General features: G+C 39.5%; 1 protein-coding gene across 1 annotated transcript; it reads left to right on the plus strand.

Annotated features, from left to right (window-relative positions):
• The first annotated feature begins 16 nt into the window (after nt 1–16).
• On the plus strand, nt 17–23,911 carry LOC137277998 (2-aminomuconic semialdehyde dehydrogenase-like). The gene is made up of 10 exons (XM_067810027.1): nt 17–257; nt 6,534–6,734; nt 7,628–7,839; nt 9,119–9,285; nt 11,153–11,223; nt 11,823–11,927; nt 12,556–12,727; nt 13,845–13,958; nt 14,500–14,595; nt 20,122–23,911. Exons 1-10 carry the CDS (start codon nt 91–93, stop codon nt 20,266–20,268), a joined length of 1,452 nt encoding a protein of 483 aa, XP_067666128.1. The 5' UTR covers nt 17–90; the 3' UTR covers nt 20,269–23,911.
• Nucleotides 23,912–24,528: the final 617 nt, after the last annotated feature.

Genomic DNA, 24,528 nt, shown 5'->3' on the forward strand with positions numbered 1-24,528 from the left:
TGGTTCAAGGACTCTGAAAGGTCATAAGATCTCGTACAAATAAACTTCCGGAAAATCATCTGCTACAGTGAGGAGGCTGTTCTGATCATCATGCGTATGTTATGTGTGCAAAACTTCATCAATGGAGAGTTTTTGCCGACAGACAGCTACATTGACAGTTACAACCCGGCGACAGGCGATGTTTGGGCGCAGATCCCAGACAGTGGGAGAGAAGAGGTTGAAGCCGCAGTACTGGCAGCAAAGCAAGCGTTTACAGGGTAATTTCACATTATCGTTATGTTTTGGCTTTACGACCCCGTCGTGGTGTAATTTAACACACTGACAGTTGTAAAACATATCCCTAAACTACTGAAGACAATTTCTTTTTAAACAGAAAATATCGTCCATTTCTTATCAATGTCTTTGTGATTTCTTATCAATGTCTTTGTGGAGCAGCCCGCCCTGTTTCAAGCGCAAATACACATCACGTCCGAAAAACGATGATATTTTCCTGAATTGAAAACTCGTAACACAAGAGAGGAAATACGACCAATATTATTTAGAAGTATTGTTGCTACTTATGAAACTTATTTAGTGTTATAATTGTGTAGTAAAACAGGGTTTTTAGGCTTCTCTAACTCGTCAATGCTTACATGTACTGATGAGAGTTGCAGCTCGTATGTATCGGTTGCGGTGTTGAGTGCTTCGGATATTCAGTTCAGTCAGTCCGTCCGTCAGTCAGTCTATCAGTTCGTCTGTTGTGGATAATTGTCACATGTTTTAGCTATCCAACTGAGCGTATACTAGGCGAGACATTTATAAAACAGTAGAGGTTAGAGCAAGTAGGAAAGTAAAAATCGCATATGTACAGACTGATCTTGTTAGGTTTTTGCCTGAGGATTTTATGCACCTTTATTCTTTTTTTTTAACATGGTGCATTGCAAGTATTACATGATTTAGTGGAGTTGGCATGAGAGTAAGACACAGTTCTCAGGCTTCATTTGCAGTTCAACCCGCTCCGTTATATTGTAGCAGTCGTGAGTTGTTGTCTCATAGCAGTTAGTTGTTTACTGCAGAGTTTGGTCGGGTTGAACTTTTATAAGTGACACGTAGAAGTTGCGAGTTGTTGATGCACGTTGCTGTTTTATTCAAATTGGGAAGAGGTGTGACTCTTGAATATTATCAGTGAGACATTGTGGCAGATTGGTGTATTTACTGCAGAACTTGTAGTCAGGTTGGCATTTGATGTGGGAAGTGTATACTTACTTGCTTCTGTGTGATGTTTTTGTGCTACTCGTAATGCAGAGCATTAACGATCCAATAAGTGAAATTATCTATACTGTGTTATTATGATAAATATTCTTTGTTAAAACTATGTTGTGTTCATGATTACACGATGCCATTTAGAAAGTGGTCAAATGCAACATATGTCATATTTGGGATTTCACTTTCTTAATAAAGTACAAATTCTAGTACTTTTTTCGGTTGAGTCCCATCCGGGATTCGAACCCGCACCCTCAGAGTCAGGCACCTAATCGCCAGCACACAAAGTCAGCCGCCTAGCCCGCTCAGCCACCGCGACTTCCACAGGTGTATTCCAAATATGACATATGTTGTATGTTGTGTTCAGTTGTCGTTCATCCTGCAACAAAGTGTGGAAAGAACCTGGGTCAGTAGTTCGAGCTTGGCCGTTAGAGTTTCTATATAACACCTTTTAAAAAAACACAACGCAAAGTCCACTGATGGCCAGACTCGTCCTGTTACAATTTAAATGACTAATACTACAGCAGCGTTCGAAATATCTGCCTGCCCGACACCTCCAGGATGGGTTATTAATTAACCTATTTTCCACATGGACTCTGAGATTCTCAAATGCACCTGACAGAAAACTAAACTTCAATGCCCATTGGCACCGCTAGCACCCCGAAACAACATACAGTGATAAACTGAATGCAGAACCATGTATGTATATTGCAGTGTTCAGTGCACAAGTTACTGATTATCATATTACATCTGATGTTCATATTGGAGACATTTTTATCTTAAAGTATTTACACAACACAATTCATTCTAGTGGAGTAAACCCAACATTATTACCATAGTTAACTAAAAAAAATGTAGTGAATAGTGGGTATCATCAAGATATATATTAGAAAATGTATGGTATTGTCATAGTGTCTTATTCAGGAGAGCCATCGTGCAAATATTACTACAGACCAAAAACTGAGGTTTTGAAGCCATATGAGAGTTAATTGTACATATTTATTTGAGGCCAATCTGTATTCCCCATCATTACCACTACCATAGTGTACATTGTGTTGTCAGCAAACCTGTTCCACTTTGTCACTTTCATTAATTCTGGTACTGTGTATGACATTTATGGTCATCCACCTTGGCTGTGTCTGTCATCTCATCAACTGTTCAAGGAAGTGCTATTGTTCTATATGTCCATTGTTGAATCTTCACCTGACCATTGTAGTAAAAAACTCTATATGCTCACATCTGTATTGTCAAAAGTAGTTGGTATTCCAACCGTCTGTGTAGGGATTACCTCATGTAGGATTATGCTGCTTGTAGAAAATGCCCTGGGGTTGAGCTGGAACTCTGCTCACCTCATTCGTGTGTGCTCGTTTGTCATGTCTTGTGTAAGCATCTAAAGAAGTTTGAACTCAACTATTCTTTTGTCTTCATCAATACACTCTTTATCTTAATTAAGAGCCAATTCCCCAGATGACCATATACTACGCATTTACAGTATTGGCAAATTCCATATGCACATAACAAAAGTACTGTTAGCAATCGTAGTTGGTATTGGCTGCGTGCAGTAGTTGTTTTTGTATCATCGACTGTTCATGCCCTGAAGGAATTGAGTTTAAACAAGCAAAACCAGTTTGTGCCCACAGTTAATAACCCAGATATAAGTGGCTTCAAGGTATATACTGTCTGTGAGAGGGCCTACAAGCTGTGGTTTAAACCTCTAAACAGTGTCTGGTCAAAGCTGTCTTTAGATGCAGAGCAAAGCAGTACTCATGTACATTCCCTGAAAATTAGTGAAAGATCACAGATTTGATATTAAGTCATAGTATAAGGAAGTGTCTTATGAAGACACACAGCAGAAAGTTGTGGACATTTACTGTAAGGTTTTTCTTGTAGTAAATTCCAAGGTTAATCTTTGACATTGTCAGGCTTAGTGCCAGGTACCCATAGCCCTTACAGCCCTGTGACTCTTGAACAGATGTATATATCTTAGCTGCTGGGAAACCCATGGTGTTTTTTTTTTTTTTTTTAGGTGTGCACCCTGGCGTTTAACTCTATTCTTTCATATAGTCCAGAGACCCCTTCAGTGACAGTATATATATACTACCGACAAGAAATAAGGGAACTAATGAAATAATAGCGAATTTGAAACTGCTTTAAATATCCACTAAATCAATTTTAGGCGTCAAGTTCAATATCTGGTGTGTCCACCATGTTGGGCAACACATTTCACGGCACCTTGATGGCATGCTGTTAATCAATTTCCGGATGGTTGCCCGTAGTATTGCCCGCCATTCCTCTTGGAGAGCTGCACCAAGCTGGGCCAGGTTGGCGGGTCCTGGGTCCCTGGCGTACACCCTTCGACCAAGAACGTCCCAGAGATGTTCAATTGGGGACAGGTTCCAGGGGAGAGGGCCAGTCCAATGTCTGGATACCTTCTTGTCGGAGATAAGCGGAGACAATTCGGGCCCGATGTGGTCTGGCATTATCATCTTGGAATACAAAATTTCGGCCGATAACTCTAGCCAATGGAGCCACAACAGGACGCAATATTTGGTCAACGTATCGCTGACAGGTCATGGCTCCGTTAATGATGACCAAATCTGATCGTCTGTCATGTGTAATCCCACCCCACACCATGACACTAACACCTCCATATCGCTCATGGTCAAGAATTGCTGCTCTGGCATATCGCTCCCCGTTCCGACGCCAACAACGTTTTCTGCCATCTGTGAATCGTAGCCAAAACCTTGACTCATCAGAGAACATGGTGTAACGCCAGTGGCGCATAGCCCGTCCCTGATGCTGCCTAGCCCATGCCAATCTTTGGCGCTTATGGTGAGCTGAAAGGGTGACACCCTTAAAAGGCCGTCTTGCTTTCAGACGAGCTTGATAGAGTCGGTTTTTAACGGTTGAGGTTGAAATGTGTCTTCCAGTGAGTGTGCGGAATTCTCTATTGATGGCAGGGGCCAATTTAAACCTATCGCGTAGAGCAATTAACGTAATGAGACGATCCTGTCGTGGTGTCGTTGATTTTGGTCTACCACGCCAAGGTCTCATTGCAACCCCACCTGTTTGACGGTACGTATCCCACAAGCGTGAAGTTATACTTTTTGATTTACCCATCTGCCGGGCAACTTCACATAATGATGTCCCCCCGTCTATCATCCCCATCCATTTTGTTGCTTCACCGAGATACTGCCTCGGAGGCATTTCTGTCAGTAAGTGTCAATCTCTATTGCATTAGTGATTGCGACTTCTCCAGTACATTTACACGAGTTAACTTCTGTATGCACGTGTAGCACGTGCTGGGCATGCATTATGCGAAATTCCATTGTCATTGGATGTTGCGTTTGGGAGATACGCCACAATAACGGACCGTTGTACAGTCAAAGTCATCTACATTCAATTTCTTGGTTCCCATATTTTCTGTCGGTAGGATATATATTAATGCCATTCTTTTTGGATCACAAGTCTTTGTGTTTACAACCAGGTTTGAAGTATTTATCAAAGCACAGACACATTTGCATACACACATTACACACAAACACATTAATAAAATCTTAGATGTCTGGTGACTGTATCACTGCCTGGATGTCAAAATGTCAAAATGTGTACTGGTACTGGCCTAGGTTGGTTTCTCCATACTCAGTACTGGCTGTGCTGCTTCCTACACTGTTGTATGATGTCAGAACTCAGTGTTAAATAGGTCACCAGCATTATTGGTCCCAGCTGAAACTCAGTGTGTGGGGAACCACAACTTAAAAGTTTGAATCATGACATTGCATCTAAACCTTTTATTATATATAGTTTTAACATTCAAAGGTGTACTACATGATGTCCATAAGATTACCCTCAATGATGAAATGTCATTTTTTCACTTTGATTTATAAAAAAATACTTCCATGGTGGTTAATAAAGTGTTCAAAATGGGCTTAGTGTATAATAATTTCTGTCACATGCCCGGGGTCAGTATGTCACGTAGTCCTCCTATCACAGTTACTTTAAGGGTCAAGGTTGGAAAACTGACTGAAGGCTGTGGAAGAAAAAGGCACGCGGCCATATCATCCTCCTGGGTACCCAGTCAGAGCTGTGTGAAGAGAGGCATATCTAGAACACCCATCCATACCATGTGTTATACTCTTAGGAGATAAACATCATGTGTTGGCCAATTTCCGGGTGTTATTGAGTAAATGAAATATTCCCGTGCTTCAAATACTCAATAACACCCGGAAATTGGCCAACACATGATGTTTATCGACATTGTAAACAAAAAAGTAAACCAAAGGGGTTTTACTGTCTGCACTCGTTTACATCGAGTATGAGTACAGCAGTAAAGTGTCATCAGCTGGCCGTTTCAGCTGGTTCCCATGGTAGCATCTGGAGTTGCTCATTTGTGACGTCATTCTAACTTTACGTCACAATATGATTTGAATGACGTCACCACTGTTGATGGCACAACAAAACAATTGTTTACGTGTAAATACGCGGTGAATAGTCTTTCAGTTTCCGGGAATCTAATACCATTTGATCATGTTTTTCAACCAATCAGATTACAGAACACAGTGACTTTTGGTTTACAATGTACTGTAAATTTGTTGTACAGACAATCCTGGTCAGCTCTCAGTCAGCATTCATGTCGAGTATCATCAGCACTTTACCCTACTGTCAGCATTCTGGTATGGCATCTACGCTGTTGCTGATGTTACCCACTGTGATATTGCTGGAATAAAGTCATATTCACCTTGCTGTAGTTTCAAACTATGTGGGTATGTTTGTTGTTGAACATCACACACAGTATTTCAGCTATGTGGCAGTTCTTATCAAGTGTCAATATTAGTGTCTCGCATCAAAACTCTGGTCTTGTGTCAGCACTACAGTATAGCATCAACTCTGGTCTAGTGTCAGCACTACGGTATAGTGTCAACTCTGGTCTAGTGTCAGCACTACGGTATAGTGTCATCTCTGGTCTAGTGTCAGCACTACAGTATAGTGTCAACTCTGGTCTAGTGTCACCAATACAGTATAGTGTCATCTCTGGTCTAGTGTCATCAGTACAGTTAGTGTCAGCAGTTCAGTGTAATATGAACTTCAAGTAAAGGAGACATTTGGTATCAAAAGCTGTGTGTGTCATTATGTTCTCACCCTTTAGCTGGTACGGCACACTACTTTAATTAAGTATCTACAGAAATTCTGTGTATAATTTGTCAGAACAGTACATGGTACATTTTATGCCTTTTTTTCAGTATGGAAAACAGAAACAAATTTCATTTAGCCATATTTATTTTGTGATTTAGCTGGTCACAAACACCTGTAGAGGAGCGTTCCAAGATTGTGAACAAGATAGCTGACATTTTGGAGACCAGAATTGATGAGTTTGCTGAGCTAGAGTCACATGACCAGGGCAAACCAGTCTGGTTGGCTAAAGCTGTGGACATCCCTCGAGCTGTCCATAACTTCCGATTCTTTGCATCATGTATTCTCCATGATCTGAACAGGTGAATTCATTATTTTGATTCTTTGCACGATATATTCTCCACATCTGATCAGGTGACTGGCTTGTCCTCATTGTTTGCTTGATGTATTATTTATGCTTTGAAGAGGTGAATGACAAATCCTCATTGTGTGCTTGATGTATTATCTATTATCTGAATAGGTGAATGACTAGTCCTCATTGTTTGCATGGTGTGTTTTCTATTATCTGAATAGGTGAATGACTAGTCCTCATTGTTTGCATGGTGTGTTTTCTATTATCTGAATAGGTGAATGACTAGTCCTCATTGTTTGCATGGTGTGTTTTCTATTATCTGAATAGGTGAATGACTAGTCCTCATTGTTTGCATGGTGTGTTTTCTATTATCTGAATAGGTGAATGACTAGTCCTCATTGTTTGCATGGTGTGTTTTCTATTATCTGAATAGGTGAATGACTAGTCCTCATTGTTTGCATGGTGTGTTTTCTATTATCTGAATAGGTGAATGACTAGTCCTCATTGTTTGCATGGTGTGTTTTCTATTATCTGAATAGGTGAATGACTAGTCCTCATTTTTTGCATGGTGTGTTTTCTATTATCTGAATAGGTGAATGACTTGTCTTGACCGTATGAATGATTGTATTTTCTGTGGCCTAAACAGGTGAATGTCTTCTCCCAGTTGTTTGCATGATGTATTCAGCATGATTTGAATAGGTGTATAATATGTACCCTTCAATGACTGAATAGATGCTCTTCTTGTTAATATTTTAACTTAGTTTTAAAAGCCAGAAACGCGTCAGTGGTTTTGCGACAAATATATTTGTAAATATCGAAACATCACTTTCTCATCTGAACGGTATTAGTTATTGACAGTTTTACTTCTTCAGCAAGAAATCAAGTATTGTTGGTCTTCTACAGATCCAGCGTAATGGACCGTGCTGATGCTGTCAACTACACTATTAAGCAACCGGTGGGCGTGGCGGGCCTCATCAGCCCCTGGAACCTCCCTATGTACCTCCTTACATTCAAACTGGCTCCAGCAATCATCACTGGCAACACTGTGGTAGCCAAACCCAGCGAGATGACCTCCGTGACAGCGTTCAAGCTGTGTGAAGTCTTCAGAGCTGCAGGTTAGTAGGCGTTAAATCTAAATCCAAGGGAGGTGTGGCAGCTTAGCACTGAAGGCACAGAAGGCACAGGTTTGATTCCCTAAATAGGTACAATTTGCGAAACCCATTTCTGGTGTTCCCTGTTGTAATGTAGCTGGAATGTTGCTAAATAAGTTAAAGCGGAGCTCACTCTCTAAATACATGTTCTGAATGTCGGCTGGTATATAGGCATTGGGATTAACATTTCACTTGTGACTTTATGTGAGTTGAGCTAACATGTTGATGTGTTATAAATAAAGGGACACAACCCACATTCTCTTGGATGATATTTATGATTATGAATATTCATAAAAAAACAACTTATTCCCCCTAGCTTGTTCTTGATTATGAATCTAAGAAAAGGCTCACAACTCGCTTTCCCTAATCACTGATGTTTTCCTATGTTTTGTGTTCTATATATTACATGTCTAGTTTCCTTATTATCTTGATTAAGAAAAGGAACCAACATGTATTCCTTAGCAGATCCTTATGATCATGTATGTAATGAAGGGAGTTAATATGTGCGCCATTATCTGTTTCATATGCTTATAAAATGTGGTAAAGGAATGACACTGAGTATGATTTAACAATCTCAATAACATTAGTAAGGAATAACACGAATTTGGCAGGCGCACTGGCTCTTCTTGTGGATAGATTGTAAACAAAGGAAATATATGTAGGATGCCAAAGTCAGTGATAGATAGTTGACACAATGTAGTGTGAATTTGTGAAAAAATCAGCATACTTGCATGTTGATTATATGATATTGCATTGTAAACATTTATATACCTTTATATGAGGTTCATGCTGGCAGACATCCTAAATAGTTTTTACTTTGAGAAGGAGCTTATATCAATGACTATTTGGTTGTAACTTGTTAACTGTTTGCAAGCTGAAGGTTTTGAATTCTAAATAATTTGTTTGTTCACTGAAAGGGGTGGGAAAGGCAGGGACCATGGGCCATTTTGCACATTAGAAGAAAAAATGTCCCATTAAAATTTTCAAGTTTACTATTAACACAAGGGCAGTGACCCTTTCTAAATTCAGAAAATCACTGATGATCCAGAAAATGGCCCATTATCAAACTTCTCTATCCCAATGCCTGATTGGAATAGTATTGCAATAGTTGGTTGCAAAATACTATCACTATTGCAATAGTATGTTACAATAGACCATTGCTATAGTTGTTTCCCCCTCAGTAGCCCAATGATATTGCTTGAGAAAAGGGAACAAACTGTAAAGTCTGGAGGTAATGTTTCAGGTCTGCCTCCTGGAGTTATTAACTTCGTGTTTGGCTTGGGACCCAAAGCTGGGGAGGCGATTGTGACACACCCTGATGTCCCCATTGTGTCATTTACTGGGGGCACTGTCACAGCAGAAAGACTCCGCAAGGCTGCAGCACCACTCAGCAAAAAACTGTCCCTGGAGGTACGATAGTGAAGTGTGGATTGGTGGTGCTACCTCCTTAGACAGATTCTTTTCCAAAATCATCAACAACTAGCTTTACGTATTTTCATTTATCCTTCAGATATACATTCTGATACAGACCCGTGAAGGTCCTTGGTAGAATAGGCCTTCAGCAACCCATGCTTGCTATAAAAGGCGACAATGGTTGTTGTAAGAGGTGACTAACAGGATCGGGTGGTCAGACTCGCTGACTTTGTTGTTGTCGGTTACCATTTGCGCAGATCGATGCTCATGGTGTTGATCACTTGATTGTTTGGTCCAGATTTGATTATTTACAGGCCGCTGCCATATAGCTGGAATATTACTTGGTGTGGCGTAAAACTAAACTCACTCACTCATTCTGGTTCATCCTTGTAGGATAATTTGTCAAGAATGTGCTGAACTTTCTCCTGGTCAAAGGGGAGATAATTTCATAAAACAGATCTCATTACCTCCCCTGACCTGTTGCCAATGAGGTACGGGATTGAGACCATTTCATATTTATAGGTGGTTGGTAGGTGCTGAGATGAAGTAATTAGTAAGTATTCAAGAAAGATTCCCTGTCATTACTTATTTATTGATGGTGTGCTGATGTATTATGAAAATGGAATCGTTTATTGTTTGTATATTGTCAACAACTTTATTCACCCTTTCAAGGCCCATTAAGTCTTGAGTGAGTGAGCGAGTTTAGTTTTGCACACTCAGCAATATTCCAGCTATATGGCAGGGTCTGTAAATAATCGAGTCTGGACCAGACAATCCAGTAATCAACAACACGAGCATCGATCTGCACAATTGGGAACCGATGACATGCGTCAACCAAGTCAGCGAGCCTGACCACCCGATCTCATTAGTCGCCTCTTACGACAAGCACAGTTGCCTTTTATAGCAAGCATGGGTTGCTGAAGGCCTATTCTACAAGGACCTTCACAGGTCTATATCAGAATGTATATCTGAAGGATAAATGAAAATATGTATTTTACCCCTTGACCTTCAGGAGTCCCATTAAGTCTTGGCACTTATAAGAAAACTTGTGAGATATCAGAAAAAGTGCTGACATTAGCAAGTATCCATTTACATTTGTCTTCAGTATTTCAAACCTGAGGTAGCAAATATTTGAGGTTCATTTAAGGGTCTGCATTTAGGTCGGAGATCAGATGGGGGGCTTAATTATGTGCTTTTCAGCATTGTAGATGCTCAAAGCTTTTATGCTCCCAGTATGTGTTGCAGGTTCCTAATACTCAAACCTAAAAACTAACATCAAAAACATTTTGTTCTTTTGAAGAGGGAAGTAGTTGTATCTCGACTTGCAAACATCACATTTTTCCCCTGATATGAGTAATGCGTTTACCAAGATTGATGAAATATTTGATCTTGTTTACAGATATGCATCATATAGCTGGAGAATTGCTGAATGCAGCCACAAACAAACAAACAAACAAACAAACAAACAAACAGCAGCCAGAAACAAACCAACAAACAAACAATCTATTATTCATTCAGCTCATGCCCTTACACTACGTAGAGTCTCTTGATTATTCTGCTGATCTTACACAAATTGAAAGTCAGCTCTTAAATAATGCACATGGATGAACATTACTCGATCCAATAAATGAAATTATTTGTGCAATATTGATAACCAAGCATTTTATTGTGTTTTATTGTGTTTCTAATGTTTACTATGATAACCAATTTTCTATTTTCTATATCTCCAAAACTGACATTGTGTTGAAGCTGTTTTGTATTTTAACTCTGACGCAGCAAAATGACTGTTCAACAGTGAAAACTCGCGCCATCTGTATGTATTTAAACAACCTTCTAAACTTGAAACAATGGTTTCTACTGTCAGCTTGGAGGCAAAAACCCAGCTGTTATATTCAGTGACGCTGACCTGGACAAGTGTATTCTGACCACCATCAGGTAATGCCTGCACACTCGATCACATACTGCCAACACTGTCTCAAAAACAATGTGCAATCCTCATTTAGTAATGAAATCAAAGCTCTATCTTAAAGTTAAGTTAAAAGAAAATACTTAAACAAAGTAGTTGGTGTATTTCAACATTTGAAAAGTCCATTTGAAAAAGAGGCCCCTGTAAGTTATCCCTTTCTTGAATTACCAGGGTATTTTTGTTTCCATGTTTCGATGAATACCCAGATTGCTCTGAGAAGAGATTGGTGACTGTGTTAATTGTATCAGAAAAAGGCATAAATGCATAAAATAGGTTATTTGTTTCCAAACCTACTGGTCACTTTTTGATTATACGTTTTACCAGAGAATCAGTAAAGTGGTCATTGATATCCATCTATTGCATTCTGGGTAATGATCAAAGCAACATGGCAGTAAAATTATTATGGTAATTTGAGGATTTTCCCTTTTTCGTCATCAGAGTTCTTAGTATGTGGCAGTGTTTGTATAATGTCTGCTTGTAAAATTCTTGTCTTCTTAAAGACATTTTCCTGGCCTTATAGCCTGTGTATCAAGATGTAGCCTATATCTTTGTGTTTTAAATGTCACAGGTCTAGCTTCCTCAACCAGGGGGAGATTTGCCTCTGCACCAGCCGGCTTTATGTTCAGCAGGACATCTATCAGGACTTTGTAGGCAGATTTGTCCAGGCTGCAAGGTAAGTTGTTCTTCTAGGATGGATTTGCCCTTGAAGACAGGTAAATTGGCTTTCAAGGACAGATTTGTTCTTGAATTTAGGTGAGCTGCTGTTCACAAGACTGATTTATCATAGGAGCCAAGAGAGGTAGTCAGAGAGGCCAGATACAGAGCACTTGAGGATTTGTCTTGTCTATTTTAATTGATATATTGTCAGGGACTCAGATTCATGCTGTCCTAAGGGTGGTTTTAGGCAATACTTATGTCATGGAAAATACTTTTTAACACGAAAATGAATGGGTAAAGAAATTGACCCCCCAAAATTCAGTGTTTGAATCGGATATGAAAGTCCTGCCACCTCTCTGTTTAATTTTTGAAGTATGCCAGTGCTGGTCTAAAACAAATGAAATTCTGAACTTTGCAAATTTCAAGTTCCCAAAATGTTTATTTTACAAGCTGAATAAAACAAGGTTTAGGTGTGATTATAACATATGGCCTATGTGATTATAACACTCCTACAGGAGTGCCTAACCGAGTTGGAGATCCCTCAAAAGGTCCTGATGATGAACATGCAATTTCAATGAGCTGACTGTTAACAGATCCCAAAGGTCCATATTGTGACTCTCCCAATCATGACCATGTAATTTCAGTGAGCTGATTGTTGGAGATCCTAAAGATGTCAACACTTTCACCGGTGCCCTCATCAGCAAGGAACACCTAGCCAAGGTCAAAGGATATGTGGAGCTTGCAAGGTCAGATGGAGCCACTGTCCTGTGTGGGGATGGTGTCAAGGAACTGGATCTGCCAGAGAAATGCAGAAACGTAAGCTTTGCAATAGCATAAGGAGTGCTGCTGATTAGCCTATTCTGTGGATTGGCTGATTGTCATAATATAAGTCTGTGCTGGGGTAGTCCTGCAGTTAAAGGTTGAGATAACTGACCAGGTTTGATGTCACCAGTGGACCTTACGCAACCAATTGTCTGTTTTCTCATCATGGAATGGTCTCGAACTTTCTAAGACCGAAGTCACTTAGGTCCGACCATTTGGTTTGTGTATATGATAAGAAAACAATAGTGAGTGAGTGAATGAGTGGTGTGAGTGAGTGAGTTAAGATTTATTGTCACATCGGCAATATAGAAAACAATAACAGTTTAGTGAAATAATGTAATTATGTGCTACTGAAGATTTTATCTTATAATATCCTTTCTCCTCCCTCTTTAAGATCCCAGTACAGTGAAAGCTGTGAAAACTGGCATCTGTCCAATCTGGCAAGTTGTGAACAATGGCGTAAAAGTTCAGTCCCATTCGTGGCTTGTACATTTATCGTCAGCTCTACAATCCGGCACATTGTTTAAAGTGGATTATTTCTTTAGTCCCAATGAGTGCTGGTGTAGACAGCTTCCACTGTACTAAAAAATGATTTGAAGTTTGGACCTTTTAATATTGTATTCCTCACTCTTATGGAAATCTGGGTGAACCTTGTGTAATAGATTTCAGATGTCTTTCTGTTTTCTTTGAAATGAGAATTATTTTAGGGTCTGATCGCCTCTAAATATAATAGCAAAAATAAAGTACTAGTGAGAGATTTGGTTGTTAAAGCTTTAGGTCATCACACTGAGAATCCAGTTTTATTCCCATGTGGAAGCGGTTTGTCAAGTCCAGGTTTTGTCCACCAATATGCAGTTTATGAAACTCCCCAAAGTTTCTGCCAGACCAAGGGACATAGTTTATCATCCGTTGGAATTCATCATTTATTTTTGAATGAATAAATAATGATGAATATCTTCATGAACAAATTTTAACCAGACCATCAGGCAAGTGAATTTGAGAATCTGGCAATCCATGTTGAAAATAACCTGTGCTGGCCAGTTGGTCTGGCAGATAATTTGAATGCTGTGATATGACAGTACTGCTAAAAGCTATCAACTGATTGTTCCAGGGTTACTTCATGAGGCCAACTGTCATCACGAACATCACTGATGATTCTCGCCTCATGACGGAAGAAATCTTTGGCCCTGTTGTCTGTATTGTACCATTTGAAACAGAAGAAGAGGTGAGGTTTTGCCTTGAAGGTTTTTGCCATGATTCATCAGCAGAAAAGCAGAGAGACTTTGCGGTGTTTTACTGTGTGAATCAGCTTGTAGTCTTACCACTGGCAAACAGGAGAATGCAGAAAATGTGTTTACAAGACGAAGACAGTGCATGAAAAGGAGCAAACCAGTTTGGTTTGTGAAAGTGAGAGCAGATGTAGCCTAGTGCAGGTGCAGTGCATGACAATGAAATTGATTGCACATGCCTTACACATAAGACTCTCACGTTGTCAGTGTAGCAAGACGGTAATATCTGGACAACCTGGGGCCCCTTCATACGCAATGGGCAAGCGCCAGTGGGTGGCACTATACATGCTGATGAGGATCAATTGTCAGGTCGATGCTCAACTTCACCTTGTTTGCCAGTACATAGTGATGAAAATCTAATAATATATTTTGGCCTTATTGCAGGTAAAGTAGTGAAAGAAATAAACGTTTTAATAAAGACATGTTCCAAATGTAGACTGACCACCGCTGTTTGACTTGTCTGTTGTTATTTTGTAGGTTGTGCGGCGTGCGAACAGTGTGAAGTATGGTCTGTGTGCAACTCTCTGGACCCAAAATCTCAGCCGCATGCACCGTATGGCTCAGAAGTTACAGGTGGGTGTCTGTATCATCACTAGTGATCACCATCAATCATAGCATCATACACTTTGGATTAAAATAATCATGATTATGTGCAGTACTTGTCAGTCTAAGTAAACTTAGTCTCAGTGTATTTTGTTACACTCCACCACTGAGTCTAACAAAACCTAGTAGAAAGTTGCATCAGGTAACCTTTGAGTGACCAATGACCGTCCAATCAAATGCGAGATGGTTGAACAGATTTAACCCATCAGACCATGACTACTATTTAGGGATTGGAGGGACTTTCAATATATTCAGGTCACTGACAGGGATCTCTCCACAAACAAAAATCTGCATATAACACAGTTATTTGACCTGCAGTATATACCCTTTGGGGTTTCTGTTGACATGGTTACCATCAGCTAATATTTCCACAAGATAACATCCTTGAATATTGCCAAAAACGCTATTTTCGGCGACTGTTTACTCACCGTTGTCATGGTTGTATGTACGCCGTGTGCATCACCCAGAAGCAAGCATATGTTAAATAATTCGGAATCGTTCGAGTACGAATCTTTTCGAGATAAAAAGTTCAAAAGGTATGTGTGAAGGTCCACTTTTGCGATTTGTTAAGCTGTGTTCTGATTGGTCAATCTCAAAGGTTACCTGACGCGACCTCCCATAAGGTTTTGTTAGACTCAGTAGTGGAGTGTAACGAAAAGTACTGAGGATAAGTTTACTTACACTGAGTACTTGTGGTTGTAGAATGTAAGATGTAAATGTAGTTGGGTTTGAAAGTGAGCCGTTTCAATTGTCAGTTGTGAAATTTGAGTGAAAATGTAAGTTTGTTTCAAGAAATCATCATCACCATCATCACCATCACCATCATCACCATCATCATCACTGTCATTAAGGGCCATGGTTTACCCTGATTATGTGTTGGCATTACAGGGCACTAAAGAACTAAAACTGTTCCTCAACACTGAGCTGACACAGTAGTGTATAACTGGAGAACACATTGGTGTATAACAGGATTACTATCCACAGCAAGATGAACGGAATATAATCCCTGACATACTTTCATTTCTTTTCACAGTCTTACTGGCATAATGCTCCCTCTGCCATTTATCAAATAAATAAATCAACAGGGTTTCATGTAACCAGTACCCACCTATGATCCAAATCATAAGTACAGTTGACTTATGGGTATACACTTCTGTCTGCAAGATATTGATTGCAAGACAAAGCATCAGCAACATTTGTCGATTAAAACATTTATGAAACTATAAACAGTTTACATTTGTGACCCTTGTATGTTTTGTAGGATTGGGTAATCACTGTGTCAGTTATAAATAATACAGATTGTTTGGATCCTTAATAGATATACGAGGGCTGGCTGAAAAGTTCTAAGCCTCACTGTGAAAAAAAGTTACAAAGTCCACATTTGTAATTTATTTTTCTACATAGTCCCCTTCCAAGTTCACACACTTTTGCCAGCGATGCTGCAAGGCCCGAATCCCGGTCAGGAAGAAATCTTCTTCAGCTACCCTAAAAAAATCAGTCACAGCGGAAATGACGTCATCAGTACTTGGAAAATGGCGACCGGCGAGTTCCTTTTTCATTTTGGGGAACAGGTGGAAGTCAGTAGGAGCCAAATCAGGTGAATAAGGAGGATGGTCAATGAGTTCAAAGCCACAATCGCGGATTGTTGACATGGCCACCACCGATTTGTGAACAGGCGCATTGTCTTGGTGGAAGAGGACACCTTTAGCGATCATCCTCGTCGTTTGGCTTTGATTGCTTCTCGCAACTGGTTCAGTAGATCAGCATAGTATCTGCCGTTGATAGTTTGACCTTTTTCAAGATAATCAATGAGCAGAATACCCCTGGAATCCCAAAAGACTGATGCCATCACCTTTCCAGCTGAAGGAACAGACTTGGCTTTCTTCGGAGCTGGTGAATCAGGATGCTTCCACTGTTTTGACTGTAGTTTTGTTTCTGGATGAAAGTGATGTATCCAGGTCTCATCCATGGTTACAAATCGTGCCACAAAATCATCGGGATCTGCTTCAAAACGACGCAAATTGTCAAGGGACGTCTGGAACGTCTGTTCTGCTGTCAAGAGCTTTGGCACCCATCTTGCAGAAACTTTAGTCATTCCTAATTCGTTGGTGATAATATGCTCAACCCTCTCATGAGAGATGCCCACTACACTAGCAATATGTCGAGTAGTCAATCGTCGATCATCCATCAACATATCGAGCACTCGCGTGATGTTTTCTGGAGTGGTTGCTGTTGAAGGCCTTCCTGAGCGTGGGTCATCATCAAGGCTTTGTCTGCCACGCTTAAATTCTGCAGCCCACTTCTTTACTGTGGAAAATGAAGGAGCATCATCCCCTAGAGTGGAGACCATGTCAGCATGTATCTGTGTTGGGGACATCCATTTCTTTTGCAAGTACTTGATGACTGCCCTGTATTCAGTTTTGTCCATTTCTGATGATTTCAGAGGGTAGGTTTACCAAAAGAGCTGTAGTTGAGATAAAACTATTAGTACGTTTGTAGTTCTTGTGTCTATGATTCACTAAATGTTTGTCCTCATTGGTGGCAAACACCTGTCTCTAGCTGGTGGGGAAAAACCACTCAGGCTGAGAACTTTTCAGCCAACCCTCATACGTGGAATATTGATGAATGCAGCTTTTACTTTCCATGGATAGCTGTTTAAGTTGGTGGACTGTTTGTGAGTCGACTGCCCAGCCCTGTGACAGGAATTAGAAACACAGAAGAAGTTGGTAGGGTAATACAACACACTTGTCATGGATGTGCAACTTCTTTATTACTTGCACACAAGGTTTCTTGGCAAATATTTATCCCTTCATCTGATGAAGGTGTCTTGTATCATCCCAATGGTGTTGGTAGATTTTATGAATGCTTTTATATGGTGGACTGTTTGTGAGTCGGCTGCCCAGCCCTGTGACAGGAATTAGAAACACAGAAGAAGTTGGTAGGGTAATACAACACACTTGTCATGGATGTGCAACTTCTTTATTACTTACACACAAGGTTTCTTGGCAAATATTTACCCCTTCATCTGATGAAGGTGTCTTGTATCATCCCAATGGTGTTGGTAGATTTTATGAATGCTTTTATAAATATTACTTACTTGGTTGGTTTGTTGTTAAATGCCATTCTCAGCAGTATTGCAGCCATGTGGCAGTGGTCTATAGATAATCTTGTCTGGAATAGACCACCCAGTGATCAACAGCATGAACATCAATTTGCGCAATAGGGATGTGATAACATATCAACCTAGTAAGCAGGCCTGACCACCCAATCCAGTTCGTCACCTCATATGGGTTACTGAAGATCTGTTCTACACAGGATCTGTTGTATAATCTATATAATGTCTTCATGGGATATTATGTTTTGCTAGTTGTGACCTCTGATGTATATCCATAATTGTGCGATTAGATGATATTCAACAATGATCTCCTCAGTAAAATTTGATAACGTTGTGTTGTTTTAGTAACCATACAACCTTTCTTAATCAGACATGCAACCTTAGGATAAAAAATTTAAGAATGGCTTCAACAAATTAACAAAAGCAAAGAAAATAATAATTAAAAGAACAGCAGACCCACACCAATCCTTATGCATGGCAAATCATCAGTTTGTATCATGAATTACTTGCCATTCACCATGTCTTCTAGCTCTATCTGCATCCAAAGAAGACTTTGTTCTGTACAGTATACAGTTTTCAGGATTTTACATGACGGATGATTCCTGCATATATGATGCAACGTTTTTGTTAAAGACTCTCAAAATGTCATATTACCAGTCATGCTTGATGCAAGTTTATGAATGACCGCAGTGAAATAGATTTGATAAGCAAACAATGATAGTTTTCACTGGTATCAGCATTTCTTTTGATTCTTCTTAATTGTATGCTACAGTCAATATAGTATTCCCAGAAATTATTGAGAATCATGTTGCGTCATGTAACTCATTACGTTTATTAACTTCCGGCGTTTTACTTACATAAACATGTTAAAACATCATCCTTTTACAGTCTCAGTCTTGTTTTAGTACTTTGTTAGACCTCCTCGCTCAGCAATGCATGCCTGAATACGCCTAGGCACACTACCCATCAAAGTTTGTAGGTAATCGTGTGACAGGGTATCCCAATATTGGACCACCTCGGCCTCCATATCTTCAATATTTCTCAGTCCCTTTTGGTTTATTCTGTCCTTCATGACTCCCCACACATTCTCAATTTGGTTTAGGTCTGGGCTGTAACTGGGCCAGTCTAAAACTTGAACATTTTTGCCCGACAACCACTGTTTTGTGTAGCGCGCAGTGTTTTTTGGGTCATTATCATGCTGGAAAATCCAATCATCTTCATACAATGTTTGTGCTGTCGGAAGAAGGTGACCATTTAGAATGTCAACGTATCTTTCTTTTGTCAAGTTTCCCGTGAAAACACACAATGGCGTCACTCCGCGAGCCACATGTCCACCCCACATGTGAAACTTCGGGCTATGTTTTGGTCGCTGGTAGATAGGTTTGACAGTATCTTTGGTCCAAATTTTCACACAATTAGGGAAAAGCCAAACAGAACTTTCATCCGAAAAGAAAACATTATCCCAATCTTGATTTTCATGAGCCCGACACCAGTTTAAACGTTTTTCCTTTTGTGCATCTTTCATCAACGGCGAGGGAATTCCACGTTTTTTCACCCAATTAAGTCTCTGTAATTCCTCCCTAACTGTTTCATTGCATACCTGAGGACTTCCTCTGCTAATCATTTCATTTCTGATGTTCTCAGCACTTTTCAATTTGCCCCTACTCACAATCTGCCCAAGTCTTCGGCGATCCACAACACTGAATTTCCTAGGCCGACCTGCCCCTGCTTTGTGCTCTATCCCGGTTCCTGTTTGAATATTCTTCAAAGTTCTGTATACTGTAGACAGAGGAATACCATGTCTACAAGCTACCACTTTAGCATCAGCCTCACCCCTTTCAAAATCATCTAGAATGAGCTTTCTTTTCTCTCTTGCTGTAAATTCTGCCATGTCAACACAGGAAGCCGTCTGCTCAGACAAGGGAGATAACTCTTGACGTAATGAGCTGCCTTCTAAGCCTTCAAGACTTGTCTCCCTTATTTAGTATGCTTAGTGCATAGTGAAAGCCCTTTTTCCAATCTTAGCATCATTAGAAAAAAAGCAAAGATTTTCTCAATAATTTCTGGGAACACTGTATATCATAAGCATGGTTATTTGTTCAGAATACTGGAGTTTGTTATGACTGAATTGCACAGTAAAAAATATACCATTTACTAACTAACATATAAACAGCAATGCAACAAAATTGTTGTTTATGGATAAACACAAATAAATATTTCACAAAAATTCACTCTTATAGTTCGAAAATCACTCTCCAAAATAAATACTGTGAGTCACCATGACTCTTTTTTCAAAGTCTGTGTAAAACCCTGAGTATTGGTGATGCTACCCCGTCACATTGGTTTCCGTTATCAGGAGATTTATGAATTGTGACTTTCAGGTTGGGACTGTGTGGGCAAACTGCTGGCTTGTGAGAGATCTCAACATGCCCTTCGGTGGAACAAAGGAGTCTGGTATAGGACGAGAGGGAGCCAAAGACTCCATTGAGTTCTTCACAGAGGAGAAGACAGTATGCCTCAAGCTGTGAATGCTACAGGAACCGAGACAAGAGATTAAATCATCTCTAGACAAGAACATGGATACTTCAGAGAAGCTCACACAGAAATAATGTTTCAAAGTCATGCCTGAAGTCGATAGGCATACTCATCCTAAGTAATCTTTACTTTATCAGTAATAAATCATTTCTGTTTTCAAAGGTGCATGTTTATAGTATATATTATGTTAATTGTTTTATTGTTAGTACTGTGTTCATGAGTTTATGAAGATGGGTTATTGTTCATGTACAGTGTCTTATGACACAGCGGTATGTCCACATCTTTAGACCTTAGATGAGTTCATATCTATAAAAGCCATGTTACCAAACCCTCCTTTTACCTCCTGGAAGGTTTGAGCGCAGGGTGACCACCAATGATGTGCCAAATGTTTGTTCGGTCTGTATTTTGGCTAGCAGAGTAGCTGAATCATGATGTACATTCCAGGTCAGAACTAGGGGCACACATGGTGCAGGGGATGGTCAGTCGACCATGTGTTCATGGGTTTCAAGACTGTAGTCACCTAATGATGATCATCGTTCTTGACACCATGTACCTGCTGGTTAGAATTGTCTATGACACTATCTGCCTATGTCTGTATCATTCAACATTAACCTGTCATTGATGAAGCACGGTTATAGTAACAGACCCAACACAGAACACAGAACTTGGAGATCTGTCAGTGGGACACAGTTACTTCTTGATAATAATAATACTGACATGTGAAAAAATGTGTCATTAATCATTTGATGATGTGTTTTCAGCTTACCATTTCACTGGCAAATGAAAGCTATTCGTGATCTATGTCCTTCCATTTGTAGTCAACCATTCTGTGAACCATTCCTATTATTTTCTCCATTATTTTGGAGAAATTTGTGACCAGCTGAATGTATTTTGCAAATAAGACTGGTATTAAGACTGATTTTTCATCTTACATTTTCAGTGTGGTGTTGGGGCAGAATAATACTTAGATTGTTTGCTCATCACACCGAAGACCCGGGTTTGATCCCCAACATGGGTACAATGTGTAAACCCCATTACTAGTGTCCTCCGCCATGATATTGCTGTAATTCGGCTATATGTGACATAGACCATACTACTCACAGAATCAATTTTGAAAAATCTCTTTCTATGCTCAGATTTCTTTTAGGGGTGAAACGGTATACCGTGGTATTCGTAGAACTGTGGTATTTGTCCTTTGGTTTGTAATACCGTAGTGGAATCCAAAAATTGAGTATTTTTGGTTTACTTACTGTCATTTTGACAATCTGTTTACAGACCTTTCTAAAGTTTCTAAAAATTGGATCATGTCCAAATCTATGCATTCCAAAACAGCCGCCAGTTTCCTGGGAAGTAAGTTCGGAATCGTAGTGAATGTTGTCTACTCAGATCTACAAGTCAGCATGAAATCTGTACCTGGGTTCCTTTTTCAGTTATTTCAAATTAAAATATTTGTCCAATCATGTAACTGTGTACATTATGCAAACATATTATTTGCATAAATGAGGACTTGTTACATGTCGTAGACATAAAAATCCCGCTGTTTTCATCCAAATACGACTGGAAGAATACATAAGAATAAATGCAAAAATAATCTGATACATAAAAAAACTAATGGGACGTCTGTCTTCCACATGCACTACTTGTGTGTTGTGATCAGGGGTTTGACTCAAACATGGTGCTGGGTTGTGGTTCAGCATCCTTGTTTTTCGCTGTTTTTGACACTGTTTCATTTCATTCAAATTCAAGGAATATTGAATCAGTTACATCACTGAAAGCTTTATCATATCATTCAAACAGCCCATTACGCACACAAAAAGTTGCTTTTACCTAAAAGTATCAATGACCTCACCACATTTCAGTAAATGTGTAGCTATCATATTTAGGGTGTTTCCATATTTTTTGTTTGTAATGTATATATAGATAACAGCTAGAGATGTTCTTAACCATCAAATGGGTAGTTTGTCCAGTGAAAACATGAACAGAGACTTGTGTTCTTGAAAAAAACGTGAATAGAGACTTGTGTTCTTGAAGAAAACATGAACAGAGACTTGTGTTCTTGAAAAAAATGTGAACAGAGACTTGTGTTCTTGAAAAAAACATGAACATACCTGGTGATTTGCCAAACCTGCAGTAATTCATGTTTGTGAGGATCACTTGCCATTTGCTATCCAGTGTTGTGTGTTGTGTTAGTTATGTAATTTATTTAATATCAATTATGTAATGGCAGTTTTTTTCATTCAGAATAACACACATTATGATAAAGTTTTATGAAACATGGTAAGGTTTAGTTTGGATCTTGTCAATTATCTGCATTGTGATCATATCTCATGTACTGAGCCAAAACGGACCGAACCGAAGGCCTTGTACCGCAATACATACTGTACCGTGGAGAGAGTGTACCGTTTTACCCCTAATTTCTTTGCAATGTGTATCAAATCAACTATGCTACCATCCCAAAAAGGGGAAGAGGCTTTTGGGATAACCATCACACTGATGGCTGGGTTTTACACCCAACCCCACAAAGCCCTCAGCAGAGTAGGTACCATGAACAACGGAACTTGGTTTGAAACAATTTCACATGGTTGTGGTTATACAGCTAAACCAGTCCAAGTGAAATCGTGTAGATTAATATATTTCCTGTCTGACAAGAGGGTTGATGGGGTAGCTTAGTGGTTTAAGTGTTCACTCGTCAAGCCAAAGACCCAGGTTTGGTTTCCCATGTATGTAAATATATGAAGCCCATTTCCGGTCTTCCCTGCCCTGATATTGCTGGAATATTGCTAAAAGTGGCATAAAACCCAATTCACTCACTCACTCCTGACTGACAAATCAAGTTCTGCCTAGTCAGTAATATCAAGGTTTCTTTTATTGTAAGTATTTGCTGTTCAAAGATCATGCCTTGGTTTCAGCATTGTGTTTGTCTAGAAAGTGTTACAACTAATAGTAGGGGTAATATTATAATACAGACATTCTACAGTAACCCAGACTGGAATGTAGGGACGACTTGATCCAGTCATTAGTGTTTTTGTCATTGTAACAGTCTTGACTTCATGTAGTCCTAGTTGTCTTATCTCATGTTGTCATGTTCATGTACTGGAAACATTGAAGTGTTGCAGTCTTTGTTATGTGTTTATATAGGTGCGGGTGCAGTTGTGGTTGTGAAAGGAAATGAATGTTTTGTAACCTTTTGGGTTTTGTTCTGTGTGTGTGTGTGTGCGCGTGTGTGTTCTGTATGTGTGTGGTTGTCTATGAGTGTAGTTGTGTTTTTAAATGCTGTTTTGTGCCTTATTGAATGTTTATTCAGTGTGTACTTGCATTCTGTGTTTACTACATTTTGATTATGTAATATCCCAGTATTAATTTCTACATAGCAATGTAAGCATGCTGATGTAAATATTTTGAACTACCATTTTATATTTTGTGTCAATTTAGAAGGGTTTATGTTTCATATATGCCATTAAAGCTCATGTATATATATATCTATGTGATATGTTTATCTGTCCATTTATTCGTCTCAGGGTCAGTTACTGTAAACATATTAGGTATCAATCAGGTTTTATGTTGTGCTCTTCATGCAAAATATTTTACTGCAAAATGTTATACACAGTGAATAAACCTTTCATTGATTCAGTCTAACCACACTTGTCTCTGAGTTATTACTGTAACACATCAGTGTGAAGACAGAAATCTACGGGAATCTTAAAATGACAACTGATACCTGTAGTAGCATAAAGAATCATGATGCACTGACACTGCATTGAATTTCCCAAATCATTTGCTGAAAGTAATTAATGAGCCAAATCCAATTGTCAAATTAGAGAAAATGGCAATGTGTGTCGTGGCACCTATTGAAATTGGTCACAAGGTCAGTTATATCTTAGATGTAGTCATGTTCATGTCTTAAGTATTGCATCCAATTCTCAGGTTCAGTTATATCTTAGAGTGAGTGAGTTTAGTTTTACGCCGCACCCAGCAATATTCCAGCTATATGGCGGTGGTCTGTAAATAATCGAGTCTGGACCAGACAATCCAGTGATCAACAACATGAACATTGATCTGCCTCACTTAGGCACCGATAACATGTGTCAACCATGTCAGCGAGCCTGACAACCAGATCCCGTTAGTCGCCCCTTACGACAAGCATAGTCACCTTTTGTGGCAAGCATGGGTTGCTGAAGGTCTGTTCTACCCAGGGACCTTCACGGGTCTATATGTTAGATGTTGCCATGTTCTAAGTACTAATCTCAGCTATT

Source organism: Haliotis asinina, chromosome 3 (genome assembly GCF_037392515.1).
Source record: "Haliotis asinina isolate JCU_RB_2024 chromosome 3, JCU_Hal_asi_v2, whole genome shotgun sequence".
NCBI classification, from domain to species: Eukaryota; Metazoa; Mollusca; class Gastropoda; order Lepetellida; family Haliotidae; genus Haliotis; species Haliotis asinina.

Bases quoted from the DNA above. Each gene is read 5' to 3' on its own strand.
- LOC137277998 (XM_067810027.1), top strand. From the start codon at position 91: ATGCGTATGTTATGTGTGCAAAACTTCATCAATGGAGAGTTTTTGCCG. The intron at 11,928-12,555 runs GTAAGTTGTTCT...ATGTAATTTCAG, and splicing joins AGATTTGTCCAGGCTGCAAG to TGAGCTGATTGTTGGAGATC. The intron at 14,596-20,121 runs GTGGGTGTCTGT...TGTGACTTTCAG, and splicing joins GTATGGCTCAGAAGTTACAG to GTTGGGACTGTGTGGGCAAA.